Genomic DNA, 14,552 nt, shown 5'->3' on the forward strand with positions numbered 1-14,552 from the left:
TTGGCACTGGGAGGCCAATTCCATTTCTTCCTTCCCTCCTTTCTCTGAATAAGCCATTATCAATTTGCTTTTGTAACTGACATATACTTAACATGCAGTAAAGCACACAAGTCTTAAATGTACAGCTCATTGAGTTTTTATTCATACATAGAAACCCACATGCACACCACCCAGATCAAGACAGAGAACATTCCTATCACTCAAGAAAGTTCCAGCCAGGCACAGTGGCTCATGCCTGTAATTCCAGCACTTTGGGAGGCCGAGGTGGGAGGGTTGCTTGAGTCCAGGAGTTCAAGACCAGACTGGTCAACAGAGCAAAACCCCCATCTCTACAAAATTTTTTTCTAAAAAGAAAATTCCCTGGTGCCACTTTCCAGTCAATACTTCCTTCAAGAAGGAACCACTATTTGGACTCTTATCACCATAGATTAGTTTTGCCAGTTCAAGAACTTTACATAAGTGGAATCATGGAGAGGATGTGTCTGGCTTCTTCCACGCCATGTGCCTAATAGATTCACCTGTGTTGTGCACGCAGCTGTTGGTTCCTTTTTAAATTACTGAGTCGTGTTCCATTGTATGAATATACCATTGATTTGTTCACACAACCTCCTGTTGGTGAGCATTTGGGGCGTTACTGGGTTTGATGACTTTGTGGAAGCCTCTCTGTGGATATGTGCAGCCCTCAGTCCATTTCTGGACATCTGCTGTGCTGTCCCTTCACTCTCCTGGGCCTCATCCCACTCTCTGGGCTGCACACACACACAAAATGGAATTGTTCTTCCTGATGTCAATCCTTGACATGTTGGGGAGGCTGACTATCCAGCCCACCACACCTGCTTCTTCCAAGTCAAAGGTTCTGGGAGGACTCCACCACGTGGTCCTCATATGCCCCAGCATCCTCACTGTCACAATCCTGGAGAGCGCTGCCAGGCCCAACTTCAGCAGCAGCAGCAGCAGCAAGCACTGTGACAAATCTTACAGACACTGGTCGTGCTTTCCCAAGTTAGTGGCTACTGTAAGACTCCGTTAAACTTGCAGCCTCATTCAAGCAAATACGCGTTGCATCACAGTAAGCCTCATGTAAATTGTCTTCATCCCTGTCTTCATCTTATTTTTCCTATGTCTCTTGATCTCTAGCTCCTCACTTTAAACAACTGTTATCTTGTCGTATTTGTATGAATCAACTCAAAATCCCTTCTCAGGGGGGAAAAAGGCAGAGTATCAAATGGCTATTTAAAAAAAAATTTTTATTTGTTTATTTTTTGAGACGGAGTCTCACTCTGTTGCCCAGGCTGGAGTGCAGTGGCGCAATCTTAGCTCACTGCAGCCTCCTCCTCCCAGGTTCAAGCGATTCTCCTGCCTCAGCCTCCTGAGTAGCTGGGACTACAGGTGTGCGCCACCACGCCCGGCTACATTTTGCATCAAATGGCTAATTCTTGGCTTGAGAACACTTATGTTTGGCTTCAGAAAGGCTTGCAGTGAAATTTTATATCCAATGATCCTGCTGACAGTGTGAACCCCTAATTCCTGTGTTGAAGTCTCCAGGCTCAGCCAGTGAAGCAGCTGAGTAGCCTGTAATGTGGAGGTACCTAGGGGCCTAGGGCAGGAGCTAGAGTGTGAAACTGGACCTGAGGCCCCCAGATCCTCCTCCTCCACCTTCCAGTCTCCGCGACCACCCATGGTTAAAGCAGCAGCTGCTAGAGCAACCCCTCACCCACCCCCCGGAACTTCCGCCTAGGCCATGGGACGTTGGCCTCAGCCATAAGCATCCAAGCCGCCGCGGTTGGGAGACTGGCCTTCCCATTGGCAGGGTGCACTATCCATCACAGACCTAAGGGCTCTCATTGGCCATCGTATGGCAGGGGTGGAGCTCACCACGCTTTGTCTGCGTGCTCCCCACGTGAAGGCGCCCGCCTTGCGCGTGTGAAAGGGCGAGAGCAGCGCGAGATAGGGCCCAGCGCCTCAGATCTTCGTTGGCGGCCATGGCTTCGGCTTCTCAGGGCGCTGACGACGGCAGTCGCAGGAGGCCCCGCCTGGCTGCATCGTTGCGGATCAGCCCCGAGCCCCGCCCCTGGCGACCGCTACCCACCCAGGCCCAAGGTGCCTGGGAGCCCGCGCCCGCGATGGACCACGCGGAGGGCGGGCGGCCCCAGGTCTCGGTGTTGAGGGACAGTGGGCCTGGGGCAGGGGCCGGAGTTGGGGAACTGGGGGCAGCCCGGACATGGGAAAACTTGGGAGAACAGATGGGGAGGGGCCCGAGGGTCCCTGTGCCCCCAGCAGGGCTGAGCCTGCCGCTCAAAGACCCACCTGCCAGCCAGGCCGTGTCCTTGCTCACGGAGTACGCGGCCAGCCTGGGCATCTTCCTGCTCTTCCGGGAGGACCAGCCACCAGGTGAGGCCGGGCCGGGGCATGGGTGTGCCAGAGGGCAGAGCCACCGAGGGCTGGGTCCCGGGACGTGGGGAGGGGGTCTGGGGAAGGTGGACCTTGGTCCCTATGCTCAGAGACACCGCCAGAGCAGGACCTGGCCTGAGCTTGCGACCTTGGGGTGGACCCTGCTGTGAGCAGCGATCTCCAAGGATCACCAGTCACACCAGATGCTCAACTGTGAAAGGGTCATGGCAGGTGAACGTTCTGCCCACCTGACTTCCAGGGAGGTTAAGGCCCCCTGGTATTTCTGCATACGTTTTTAGAGCCACTTACATGCAATTTAAGTTGCCATGCTAGCATTGGAGATACCGGAATGGGAGCCACTCCCCTGACTTAAAGACGTTATTAAGCACAGTTTGGTAAGGGTAATACCGTGTGCATGGTACGGAGGTAAACCGTTATTTCCTCTTCTTCAATACATACCCCTGAAATCCCTTAACTCAGAGTGGTTGTTTTGTGTTTTGGATTTTTTTTGAGACAGGGTCTTACTCTGTTGCCCAGACTGGAGTGCGGTGGAACAAGCTTGCCTCACTGCAGCCTCCGCCTCCTGGGCTCGAGTGATACTCCCGCCTCAGCCTCCCGAGGAGCTGGGACTATAGGTGGGCTCCACTACACCTGGCTATTTTTTGTATTTTTTTGTAGAGATGATGTGGTTTTACCATGTTGCCAAGATTGTTCTTGAAGTCCTGGGCTCCAGCTGTCTGACCTCCTGGGCCTCCAAAGTGCTGAGATTACAGGCGTGAGCCACCACACTTGGCCCAGAGTTTTAATTTAAAAGTTAATTGCAGACATTATGCTCCTTACCTGTAAATACATTCATTTTTTGTTTGTTTGTTTGTTTTTCTTTTTTCTTTCTTTTTGAGATGGAGTTTCACTCTTGTGGCCCAGGCTGGAGTGCAGTGGCATGATCTCAGCCCACTGCAACCTCTGCCTCCCGAGTTCAAGCGATTCCCCTACCTCAGCCTCCCGAGTAGCTGGGATTACAGGTGTCCACACCAAGCCCCGCTAATTTATTTTTGTATTTTTAGTAGAGATGGGGTTTCACCATGTTGGCCAGGCTGGTCTCAAACTCCTGACCTCAGGTGATCCACCCGCCTTGGCCTCCCAAAGTGCTGGCATTATAGGCTAGAGCCACCTTGCCCAGCCCTCTTTTTTTTTTCTTTGAGACAGAGTCTTGCTCTGTCACCCAGCTGGAGTGCAGTGGTGAGATCTCAACTCACTGCAACCTCTGCCTTTCCAATTTAAACGATTCTTGTGCCTCAGCCTCCCGAGTAGCTGGAATGACAGACTTGTGCCACCATGCCCAGCTAATTTTTTTGTGTTTTAGTAGAGATGGGGTTTCACCATGTTGGCCAGGCTGGTCTTGAATTCACGTCCTCAGCCCCCCAAAATGCTGGGATTACAGGAGTGAGCCACCGTGCCTGGCCTCATGTATATTTCTTAAAAACAAAGGCATCTCTTATGTAACTACAATACAATTATGAAATCCTGGAAATTTAACATTGATATAATACCATCTTCTAATTTCTATTCACATTCAAATTTTGCCAGTTGTCCCAGTAATGACCTCATGGCCATTGTTTCCCACCCCAGTATGACATTACGGTTAGCTGTCACGCCTCTTTAATCTCTTACCTGAAACAGTCCTGTCTGTCTTTCACAACATTGATGTCTTTGAAGAGTAAGGGCCGGTAGTTTTGCGAATGTCCTTCAGCTTGGGTTTGTCTGTTTCCTCAGAACTGAGTTCAGGTGATGTGTTATTGAAGTGATGTCAAGTCCTTGGCCACACATCTCACCAGGAGGTGTGTGGTCTTGGTTTGTCCCCCTGGCGATGCGAGCTGTGGGGATTTGACTAGGGTGGCATCTACCAGGTGTCTTCACTTTCTCCTTTGTGCTGAATAAGTCATCCAGGGGAGGCATTTGGAGATCATGTAGATATCCTGTCCCTATAACATTGTCACTTGTGGTTTTAGAAAATCATGCTTTGATGGTTCTCCCCAGTTTCAGTCGCTGTTAGGATGGCAGCCACGTGCTGGTTTTCTAAGGCCAACATCCCTTCCACGTCTGTCTGTGGTTGCTGGTTTTGATGCCCATTTAGAGCAGACAGATCTCAGTGCTAGTGAGGAGTGCTGAAATGGGTTCCCTTCCAAAAGGGAAATCCCCAGAGGCGCAGTCCTTGGGAGAAACAATTTAGCAGCAAGTACTGTGAAATTAAATAACCCTGCACCTTTGACCATGTGATCCCAGTTCCAGATTTTTCATCTCTCTTTTGTATTATAAGTAACACCCAAAATGATACTGTTTCCTAGAAAAAGTGTTCAAATATAGAGCCCCTGGAGGAGAGGAAATGAAACCAGTGTGTCTGTGGCAGGTGGAAGTGCTCAGAGTCTTCCTCCTGAGAACAGGGTGGCGTGGGCTCTGGAGAGGGGACCTGGATTTGGGTCCTGACACAACTTGGGCAAACTGCCTGCCGTTTCTGCTCATCTGTGAAATGCAGTCATGCATCCCTGTTGTGGAGGAGTTGGGTGAGGACTTGGTTGAGTCAGCGATGGGTCACAGCCTGCAGAGGCACCCAAGGGTGTACACGGCATGGGGTGGCGATGGAGCCCGGTGGAGGAAGGGAAGGGTGGTCACGGTCTCATTATTCTGGCCGTCCTCGATGTCAGGTGTCAGGAGGAGGCAGAGGTGGTACCTGTCACAGGGCGAAGGCCAGGGGGCTCCTTCCTCACCTGGCTCCTTCCCCAGGTCCCTGCTTCCCCTTCTCTGTGAGCGCGGAACTGGATGGGGTGGTCTGCCCTGCGGGCACTGCGAATAGCAAGACAGAGGCCAAACAGCAGGCAGCGCTCTCTGCCCTCTGCTACATCCGGAGTCAGCTGGAGAACCCAGGTAATGGAGGGAGGGCCAGGCAGCTGAGCCGCAGCTGGGGACAAGAGGCCTGAGGCTGGCAGTCCCCTGGGGAGGCTGAAGTGGCTGTGCGTGTGAGCAGGAGGTGGGTTGCTGCATGAACCATCTGAGCATCAGGACATCACCTGCAGGGAGCTGGGGCGGGGGACATGTGCCGGTCCCTGCTTTCATGTCCTCTGGGGACACTGAGGGTAGGGACTGCTAGAAGAGCAGCTTGTGGAATGTCCTGTGTCTGGAAGATGAAAACTTCCTCTCCCTGCCTCCTCGGCTTCCTAAGGGATGGAGGGTGGGCCTTGGCACCCATACCAGCCCACCCTCCTTGCCTCTTCCAGAGTCCCCCCAGACCTCCAGCCGGCCTCCACTGGCCCCCCTGAGCGTAGGTAGGTGAGCTCTCGCGGACCCAGGCTGTAGTGTCGAGGGGAGAGGCACGGGCCCCCCTTCTACCTGCACTCTCTCGCCCTGGCGCAGAGAACATCCTGACCCATGAGCAGCGCTGCGCAGCGTTGGTGAGCGCCGGCTTTGACCTCCTGTTGGACGAGCGCTCGCCCTACTGGGCCTGTAAGGGGACTGTGGCTGGATTCATCCTGGAGAGGGGTAGGGATTGCCCCAGCCCCGGCCCTGGCCCCCTGGGAAGGGTCCCCTCAAGCTCCTTGCCTTAGGCTGGGCTGTCTCTGCCCCTTCCTGCACAGAGATCCCGGGTGCCAGGGGCCACGTGAAGGAGATCTACAAGCTGGTGGCCCTGGGCACCGGCAGCAGCTGCTGTGCTGGCTGGCTGGAGTTCTCAGGCCAGCAGCTCCATGACTGCCATGGCCTGGTCATCGCCCGCAGGGCCCTGCTGAGGTGAGGGGCAGTGGGGTGGGTGCCTGACAGCAGCTTTCGCCAGGACAAGGTCTTCCCAACCACCCTCTGCCTGTCACTCCTAGGTTCTTGTTCCGGCAGCTCCTGCTGGCCACACAGGGGGGCCCCAAGGGCAAGGAGCAGTCCGTGCTGGCCCCCCAGCCGGGACCCGGACCCCCATTCACCCTCAAGCCCCGCGTCTTCCTGCACCTCTACATCAGCAACACCCCCAAGGGCGCGGCCCGTGACATCTAGTATGCAGGGCCCCCAGGGCAGGCGGGGGATGGGGCTCCCTCGGTTGGGCTGCTGGGTGGGGGCCAGGGTCAGAAGAGCGGCCCTGACGCTGATGTCTGTCCCCTCCCGGCCCGCAGCCTGCCCCCCACCTCGGAAGGTGGCCTCCCGCACAGCCCGCCCATGCGCCTGCAGGCCCACGTGCTCGGGCAGCTGAAGCCTGTGTGCTACGTAGCGCCCTCGCTCTGTGACACCCACGTGGGCTGCCTGTCAGCCAGCGACAAGCTGGCACGCTGGGCCGTGCTGGGGCTGGGGGGTGCCCTGCTGGCCCACCTGGTGTCCCCACTCTACAGCACTAGCCTCATCCTGGGTGAGCATGTGGCGAGGGCTGGGGACTGAGAAGGGAGGGCAGGGAGGTCGCTCACCTTGTCCTGTCCCTTCTGCCCTGCAGCTGACTCATGCCACGACCCTCCGACTCTGAGCAGGGCCATCCACACCCGGCCCTGCCTGGACAGTGTCCTGGGGCCATGCCTGCCACCTCCCTACGTCCGGACTGCCCTGCACCTGTTTGCAGGGCCCCCGGTGGCCCCTTCCGAACCCACCCCTGACAGCTGCCGTGGCCTGAGCCTCAACTGGAGCCTGGGGGACCCTGGCATCGAGGTTGTGGATGTGGCCACCGGGCGTGTGAAGGCCAAGTGAGAAGGGCCCCCTGGGGCCGGGTTGAGGAGGGGTCCTGGTGATGGAGGGCTCATGCATGAGCTTCCTCACCTCAGTCTAATCCCAGCGCAACCCGTTAGCTCAACCCCTTGGCTCAACCCCTTACTAGCTCTGTAGTGGTGGCCACACCTCTGCCTGCCCTGTGACTCCTGTGACATTGTCAGTATGAGAGGAGGTAGTGTGAGGTGTGTAGCAGGCCTGCTGGTCCAGCTTGTATCTCTCTAATCTCAGTGGCATCCTCTCTTCATCCAGTGCTGCCCTGGGGCCTCCCTCCCGTCTCTGCAAGGCCTCCTTTCTCCGGGCCTTTCACCAGGCGGCCAGGGCTGTGGGGAAGCCCTACCTTCTGGCCTTGAAGACCTACGAGGCTGCCAAGGTCGGTCTCCCCAAGTCCTGGTCCCTCTCCAGCCCTGCAGTCCCTGCCCCTTGCAGGTACCCCCTCTTACCCCAACTCTCATCTCCTGCCCTAGGCTGGGCCCTACCAGGAGGCTCGCCGGCAGCTGTCTCTCCTCCTGGACCAGCAGGGCCTGGGGGCTTGGCCCTCAAAGCCACTGGTGGGCAAATTCAGAAACTGAAGCCGGCCTCGGCGGGACCAAGGTCCCGGAGCCAAGCCATACCCCTGCTGGGGGAGTGCCCTATCTGAGGAGCGCTGTGGGGAGAACATGGGTTGTGCAGGGTGAAACTGGGGCTGGAGGGAAGGAGGAGCCTGCTGTGGTTGGGAGGCTGCTGCTGCACGTTTGGGCTTGAATAAATAAGTATTTCTGGTTCCTGTGTGTATAATTGGCTGTGTGTGTGTGTGTGTGTGTGTTGGGGTGGCCAGGGGCCCTTTGTTTGCAGGGAGAGCCCCTCACTCCTCCTTTGGGAAGCCCTGTGTTCACTGGGTCCCACCTGGATCCTCTCACTGAGCCACTGAATTGTCACCCCAGCCCCTGTTCACAGGGCTGGAGGCAGGTTTAGGAGGGGAGGTGACCTCCCTGTTTCCTCCTGTTTCCAGCCTGTGTGCTGGAGGAGACCACGGAGGCCATGAGTTGTGGGTGTTGTAAAGGGCGAGAGGGCAGGCTGCTTGGGTGTGTGAGCATTTTGTCCTCTGGCCGCTACTGGGGCTCCAAATCCTTGCCTTTCTGGGCCCCCAGGATGTGTGCGAGTGGCAGAGAACACCCTTCCCTGGTCAGAGCTTCAGCTGCCCTGGCCCTCGAGGGTGCTGTGGGGTCGGGGCAGCCCCGTGTTGAAGGGCGCGGGGAGGGCATGAGCAGCATCAGTGCTTTCCCTGGGCTGCCCGGCTGTTTGACCTGGGCGAGGCATTGGACTGCTAGAGCCTGCGTCTTCCACCGTGGAGAGGGACAGTGCTCCTGCCCGGTGTGGGCTCGGCAGTTCTCTCCTTTTCCCCCAGGGTAGCATAGTAAGCCCACATGGCAATCAGGCACTCTGTTGACTCTGGATGGGGAGAGATGATGGTAACACTAAAAGCATGCGTGTGCTTGCACACACTCACACACGCGCGTGCACACACACACACATGCACGCGCGTGCACACACACACGCACACACCTGGAGCCTCGCCAGCATGGGCACTACATCCGTTGAGCCAGGAGCACAACAGCTTTGAAGTCCAGGGACCTGGGCCCAGGGACGGTAGAGGACCATGGCCAGCCTGTGGCCCCCGCCCTGTGACTCCCTCCCTGCATCCCCAGCAGTTGCGGGGTTCAGAACCACAGGCTGCTCTCCCATGTGGGCCTTGGGACACTGGTCAAAGATGGTGTGATGGTTAGTTTTGTGTTGACTGGGCCAGGGGATGCCCAGATGGCTGGTAATGCATTATTTCTAGGTGTCTGTGGGGTGTCTCTGGGAGGGATTAACATCTGATCATTGGGCTGAGTAAGAAAATTGCGCTCCCCAATGCGGGCAGGCACCATCCAATCCACTGAGGCCCTGCAAAGAACAAGCAAGCAGAGGAAGGTGAATTCACTCTCTCCTCTTGAACTGGGGACATCAGAACTACTGTGTCTCTAGCCTTCAGACTTGGACCAGGACTCATGCCATTGGTTCTCCTAGTTCTCAGGCCTTCTAGTTTGGACTAGAACACCACCACCTGGGCCCCCAGCACTCACACAGCAAATGGTGGGACTGCTTAGACTCCATATCGTGTGGGTCAGTGCCTCGCAATGCATCTCTGTATATCCTGTTGGTTCTGTTTCTCTGGAGAACCCTGATCAATGCAGACAGCTCCCTCCAGAGCTGTCACTCAGGGCCCAGCCTGATGTTGAAGTCGTGAGATTGGGTCCTTTCCCTCCAACCCCGTTTTGTCTCTGCCACTGGGTATGTGTGACTGTGGCCGTGGCCAGCCACTTAACTTCCGTGCATGTGGGTTGACTCATCTAGAGAAATAATCAGAGAGCTGGTCTCAGGGGTGTGTTCCTGGCCAGTCTGCCCGTCTGCTTTCACTGGGCTCATGCTGTCTCCTTTCCCCACAGTGACGATGACATGGGAGAATCTGAGGGAGGTGGGGTAGAGGAAACAGCACCAGTGGACAGATCAGATAGCTCCAGCAGGCCCCGGCCTGATGCGTGGCATATCTGTTCTGTTTTAACCTCCCACAGCTCGCCATGATAGATGCGATCATTGCCTCAGTGTACAGGTGAGGAAACTGGCAAGGTGCAGTTAGGTAACTTCTAGAAGAGCACCCAGCACCTGAGGTGGGCTGGAGCTGTGGTAACGTGCAGGCCGCCAGGCTTCCAAGCCCTTCAATTGCAGTCACCACCCAGGGCTGCAGCTGGATTTCCTTATATGACCTTGGATGAAACTCTGAACCTCTCTGAGCCCCAGTTTGCTCATTTATAAAACAAGGACTAGGTGATATCCTTCCTAAGGTTCCTTCGCGTTCTCTGCTCTGCTCTTTCCCGACTGTTGCAGGAGGTCAGGAGGATGGCCAATGCTATTACAGGGAAGAGCTGCAGGCTGGCAGGCTGCGGGGAGGCGAGGCTGGAGCTGGGGGCATCAGGCTGGGAAAATGGCAGGCGGGAGGGCCGGAGAGGGGAGCTGAGGCAGGAGGAGCTGCAATTCATATGTGCAAAGGACAGGAGGTGAGCCCTTGCTAAGTGAGGAGGACTGCAGAGAGAGGCGTTTGCACCAGCAGGAATGGTCCGCGGGGCCTGGAAAGCCAGGAAAGCACCGATTTCTTGTTTGAGAAGACAAGGATTTTTACCTTTAGTTTTTGCTTTTTTAAAAAAACAAAAAACAAACAAAAAACACTTCTCAGGCCAACCTTGAAATAATGATTTCTCATGGCTCTTTTTTTTCAGGGATGGAGCGGGGGTTTTAAAAACACCCAAGCCTGTTAGCCTGTGTATTACACATTGTTTTCCCCAGGAAATAATTTAAATTGATTTACTTTTTGTACTGCAGTAGGAACTACAACCAAATCTGGAAATATACCAGCCATTTCAAACTTCAGTTTGATGCAATGAGCCTTTTGGTGTTCATTAATCACATAATCACTGGGTAAACAAGTTATTCAAATCGACATTAAGTCTGTTGTGTTCCTCCAAATAAGTAATATTTGTCCCCACTTTGCATAAATCTGCTTGTCCAATGCTTTCCTCCCAAGACAGTCTTTTCATGACATCAGAGTCGCTGAGTTCTTTTGACTCAGCTTTTTCATTACTGCGGGGTGATGATGAAAGCTTCTTTTGAAATGCGGACGTGTGAGTGTCTATTTGGCCGTATCTCCTCTGGGTGTAAGTTTTGCCAACAGTAGCATATTTGAATTGGGAAGTGATGTCATTTCACTTGGCACAAGTGCTGCCTCCTCCGAGTGCCATCCCGTCACTCCATCCTTCCTCCTGCAGCTCAGGGCACCCTCTGTTCCGTGCCGACCCGTGTGTTGTCTTCACTCTGGGACAGAGTGTGCCGAGTGGAAGTGTGGACCTGGGAAGTCTCTGGGAGGCCAAGGCACCGCTCTGCCTCCCCAGTCCTCAGCTTCCCCACTTGCCAACTGAGACAGGATCACAGACATGCAGCCTGCAGGGCCATGGTGAGATGAGGTGGGAAGCGTGCCTGGCACTGTTCGTGGCTCTCTCGGCAGCCCTCAGCAGTGACTGTCATCAGGCCTGTCTGCCATCAGCTCCCAGCATGGGGCCTTGTGCATTTCTCTCCATCTCCTCCTGGGGGGTCTCCCACATAGAAGATGCCCAACAAACAAGCACTCAATGGAAAATTAGTTAGAGGATCACTTGCAGGAGTGTAACCCACCCCTATTTAGAGAGACCAGAAACCCTGTCCTCAAAACCCTGTAGAAGACACTTGGAAAATTTCCATTGTGCTCTGAGCCCTTTTCCTATGACCTGGAGCAGTCACTGAGGACCTAGAGAAAAGTTAGTGATAGTCTAGAGGAAAGTAAATTGTTACCTTGCCTCATGGTTTAGTGGTGAAATTACCTTTTTAAAAATTATAGTTTTAAAAGATACATATATATTTGAGATTTATCTATCTATCTGTCGCCCAGGCTGGAGTGCAATGGAACGATCTTGTCTCACTGCAATCTCAGCCTCCCGGGTTCAAGTGATTCTCCTACCTCAGCCTCCTGAGTAGCTGGGACTACAGGTACCCACCACCATATCTGGCTAATTTTTGTATTTTTAGTAGAGATGGGTTTTCACCATGTAGGCCAGGCTGGTCTCAAACTCCTGGCCTCAAGTGATCCACTCGCCTCGGCCTCCCAAAGTGCTGGGAATACAGGCATAAGCCACCGCGCCCAGCCTAAAAGATATTTTTTAAATCAATTCTCCTGGGTATCCAGAGGCAGCAGGATGAAGTACCCTTCCCTCTGTGCCATGCACAAACATTAACTCAAATTGGATCACACACCTAACGCAAGAGCCAAAACTGCAAAACTCTCAGAAGAAAACATAATAGTAAAATTTTATGACCTTGAGTTAGGCAAAACTTTCTTAGATATGTCATCAAAAGCATCATGATAAATGAAAAAATAGAAAAATTGGGACTCCATTGAAATAAAAACCTTTGTGTTTCAAAGGGTAGCATCAACAAAGTGAAAAGAAAACTCACAGAATGGGAGGATATACTTGCAAATCATATATCTGATAAGGGGCATATACCTACAATACATAAAGAACTCTTACAGCTCAGTAATAAATTCAACCCAATGAATGGGCAAAGGATATGAATGGACATTTCTCCAAAGAAGATACTGAGGCCAGGCCTGGTGGCTCGGGTTTGTAACCCCAGCACTTTGGGAGGCCAAGGCAGGTGGATCACCTGAGGCCAGGACTTTGAGACCAGCCTGGCCAACTTGGTGAAACCCCATCTCTACTAAAGATACAAGAAAAAATTAGCCCGGCGTGGTGGCAGGTGCCTGTAATCCTAGCTACTCAGGAGGCTGAGGCAGGAGAATCTCTTGAACCCGGGAGGCAGAGGTTGCAGTGAGCTGAGATCGTGCCACTGCACTCCAGCCTGGGTAACAAGAGCAAAATTCCATCTCAAAAACAAATAATATTAACAAAGAAGATACTCAAATGGCAATAAAACACATGCAAAGACGCTCAGCACCATTAGCCATCAGGGAAATGCACATCACCATGCTAGTGACAGCCGGGGGTGTTAGTGTGCACATGTGGTCCCAGCTACATGAGAGGCTGAGGCAGGAGGATCACTTGAGCCCAGGGGGTTGAGGCTGCGGTGAACTATGATTCTGTCACCCTGTACTCCAGCCTGGGTGACAAAGTGACATCCTGTCTTAAATCCAGTATCACTTTACCCCCACTAGGATGGCTATAATAAAAAAGGCAGATAATAGCAAGTGTTGGTAAAGATATGGAGAAATTAGAATCTTCGTGCACTGCTAATGGGAATGGAAAATGCTGCAGCCTCTGCGGAACACTTAGGCAGTTTTTCAAATGATCAAACATAGTTAATATGTGACCCAGCCATTCCGCTCTTAGGTGTAAACCCAAGAGAATAAAACATATGTCCACTCACAGATCTATACACCAGAGTTCACAGAAGCACTCTTCATAATAGCCCTCAAATGGAAACAATTCAAGTGCCATCAACTGATGAATGGATAAAGGAGATGCGGTTCATCCATATCGTGGAAACTATCCAGTCATAAAAGGAGTGAAATAGTGACACATGCTACAACATGGGTCAACCTTGGAAACTTCATGCTGAGTGAAGAAAGCCAGACACAAAAGGCGATGTATTAGACGATTTCATTTACATACAGTATTCAGAGTAGACAGATTTCTGGTGGCCTAGGTCTGGGAGGAATGGAGGAATGGTGTGTGTGTGTCTGCTAATGGATGTGGGATTTCTTTTTAGAGTAATGAAAAATGTTCTAAAATTGAACATGGTGATGGCTGCACAACTCTCTGAATATGCAAAAACCATTGACCTGGAGTTCAAGACCAGCCAGACCACCATGGAGAAACCCCGTCTCTACTGAAAAATACAAAAATTGGCCTGGCGCAGTGGTTCACGCCTGTAATCCCAGAACTTTGGGAGGCCAAGTTGGGCAGACCACAAGGTCAGGAGTTCGAGACCAGCCTGGCCAATCTGGGAAACCCCATCTCTCCTAAAAATACAAAAAAACTAGCCAGGCGTGGTAGCACACACCTGTAGTCCCAGCTACTCAGGAGGCTGAGGCAGAAGATTAGCTTGAACCCGAGAGGCAGGGGTTGCAGTGAGCCAAGATTGCACCACTGCAGTCCAGTCTGGGTGACAGAGCAAGACTCTATCTCAAAAAACAAACAAACTGGCCAGGCGCGATGGCTCACGCCTGTAATCCCAGCACTTTGGGAGGCCAAGACGGGTGGACCACGAGGTCAAGAGATCGAGACCATCCTGGCCAACATGGTAAAACCCCATCTCTACTAAAAATACAAAAATTAGCTGGGTGTGGTGGCGTGCACCTGTAATCCCAGCTACTTGGGAGGCTGAGGCAGGAGAATCGCTTGAACCCAGGAGGCAGAGTTTGCAGTGAACCGAGATTGTGCCACTGCACTCCAAACTGGCGACAGAGCAAGACTCCATCTCAAAACAAAACAAACAAAAACAAAAATTAGCTGGGTGTGGTGGCAGATGCCTATAATCCCAGCTACTCAGGAGTCTAAGGCAGGAGAATCACTTGAACCTGGGAGGTGGAGGTTGCAGTGAACTGAGATCATGCCACTGCACTCCAGCCTGGGTGACAGAGTGAGACTCCATCTCAAACAACAACAACAACAACAACAACAAACCATTGATTTGTACACTTGGGTGAATGGTATATGAATTATATCTCAGTAAAGTGGTTATGTAAAACATCTTAAAATTCCATTTTCTTGAAAGCCAGGGTTTCTACTACCACTCATTGCTGTCTTGAAAGACCTGATCTTGGCCAGGCGCGGTGGCTCACGCCTGTAATCCTAGCACTTTTGGGAGGC

At 53.1% G+C, this 14,552-nt stretch overlaps 1 protein-coding gene across 3 annotated transcripts; it reads left to right on the plus strand.

The window, feature by feature from the left end:
• The first annotated feature begins 1,860 nt into the window (after positions 1-1,860).
• ADAD2 (adenosine deaminase domain containing 2) lies at positions 1,861-7,880 on the plus strand. Of its 3 annotated transcripts, XM_054534212.2 has the most exons (11): positions 1,929-2,391; positions 4,737-4,952; positions 5,173-5,313; positions 5,664-5,711; positions 5,800-5,925; positions 6,021-6,171; positions 6,255-6,422; positions 6,540-6,769; positions 6,851-7,094; positions 7,369-7,489; positions 7,584-7,880. In XM_054534212.2, exons 1-11 carry the CDS (start codon positions 1,983-1,985, stop codon positions 7,686-7,688), a joined length of 1,959 nt encoding a protein of 652 aa, XP_054390187.1. In that variant the 5' UTR covers positions 1,929-1,982; the 3' UTR covers positions 7,689-7,880. The 3 variants fall into 3 exon arrangements, with proteins under 3 accessions (XP_002826744.3, XP_054390186.1, XP_054390187.1); XM_002826698.5 differs by lacking the exon at positions 4,737-4,952 and having other exon boundaries at positions 1,861-2,391; XM_054534211.1 differs by lacking the exons at positions 4,737-4,952; positions 5,664-5,711 and having other exon boundaries at positions 1,879-2,391.
• Positions 7,881-14,552: the final 6,672 nt, after the last annotated feature.

The sequence above is a fragment of the Pongo abelii genome, chromosome 18, assembly GCF_028885655.2.
Source record: "Pongo abelii isolate AG06213 chromosome 18, NHGRI_mPonAbe1-v2.0_pri, whole genome shotgun sequence".
NCBI lineage: Eukaryota > Metazoa > Chordata > Mammalia > Primates > Hominidae > Pongo > Pongo abelii.

What these genes read in the sequence shown, in the direction of transcription:
- ADAD2 (XM_054534212.2), top strand. Translation starts at nt 1,983, where the DNA reads ATGGCTTCGGCTTCTCAGGGCGCTGACGACGGCAGTCGCAGGAGGCCC. An exon ending in GAGTCAGCTGGAGAACCCAG is followed by an intron (nt 5,314 to 5,663) that starts GTAATGGAGGGA and finishes TGCCTCTTCCAG; the next exon opens with AGTCCCCCCAGACCTCCAGC. An exon ending in ACCGGGCGTGTGAAGGCCAA is followed by an intron (nt 7,095 to 7,368) that starts GTGAGAAGGGCC and finishes CTCTTCATCCAG; the next exon opens with TGCTGCCCTGGGGCCTCCCT.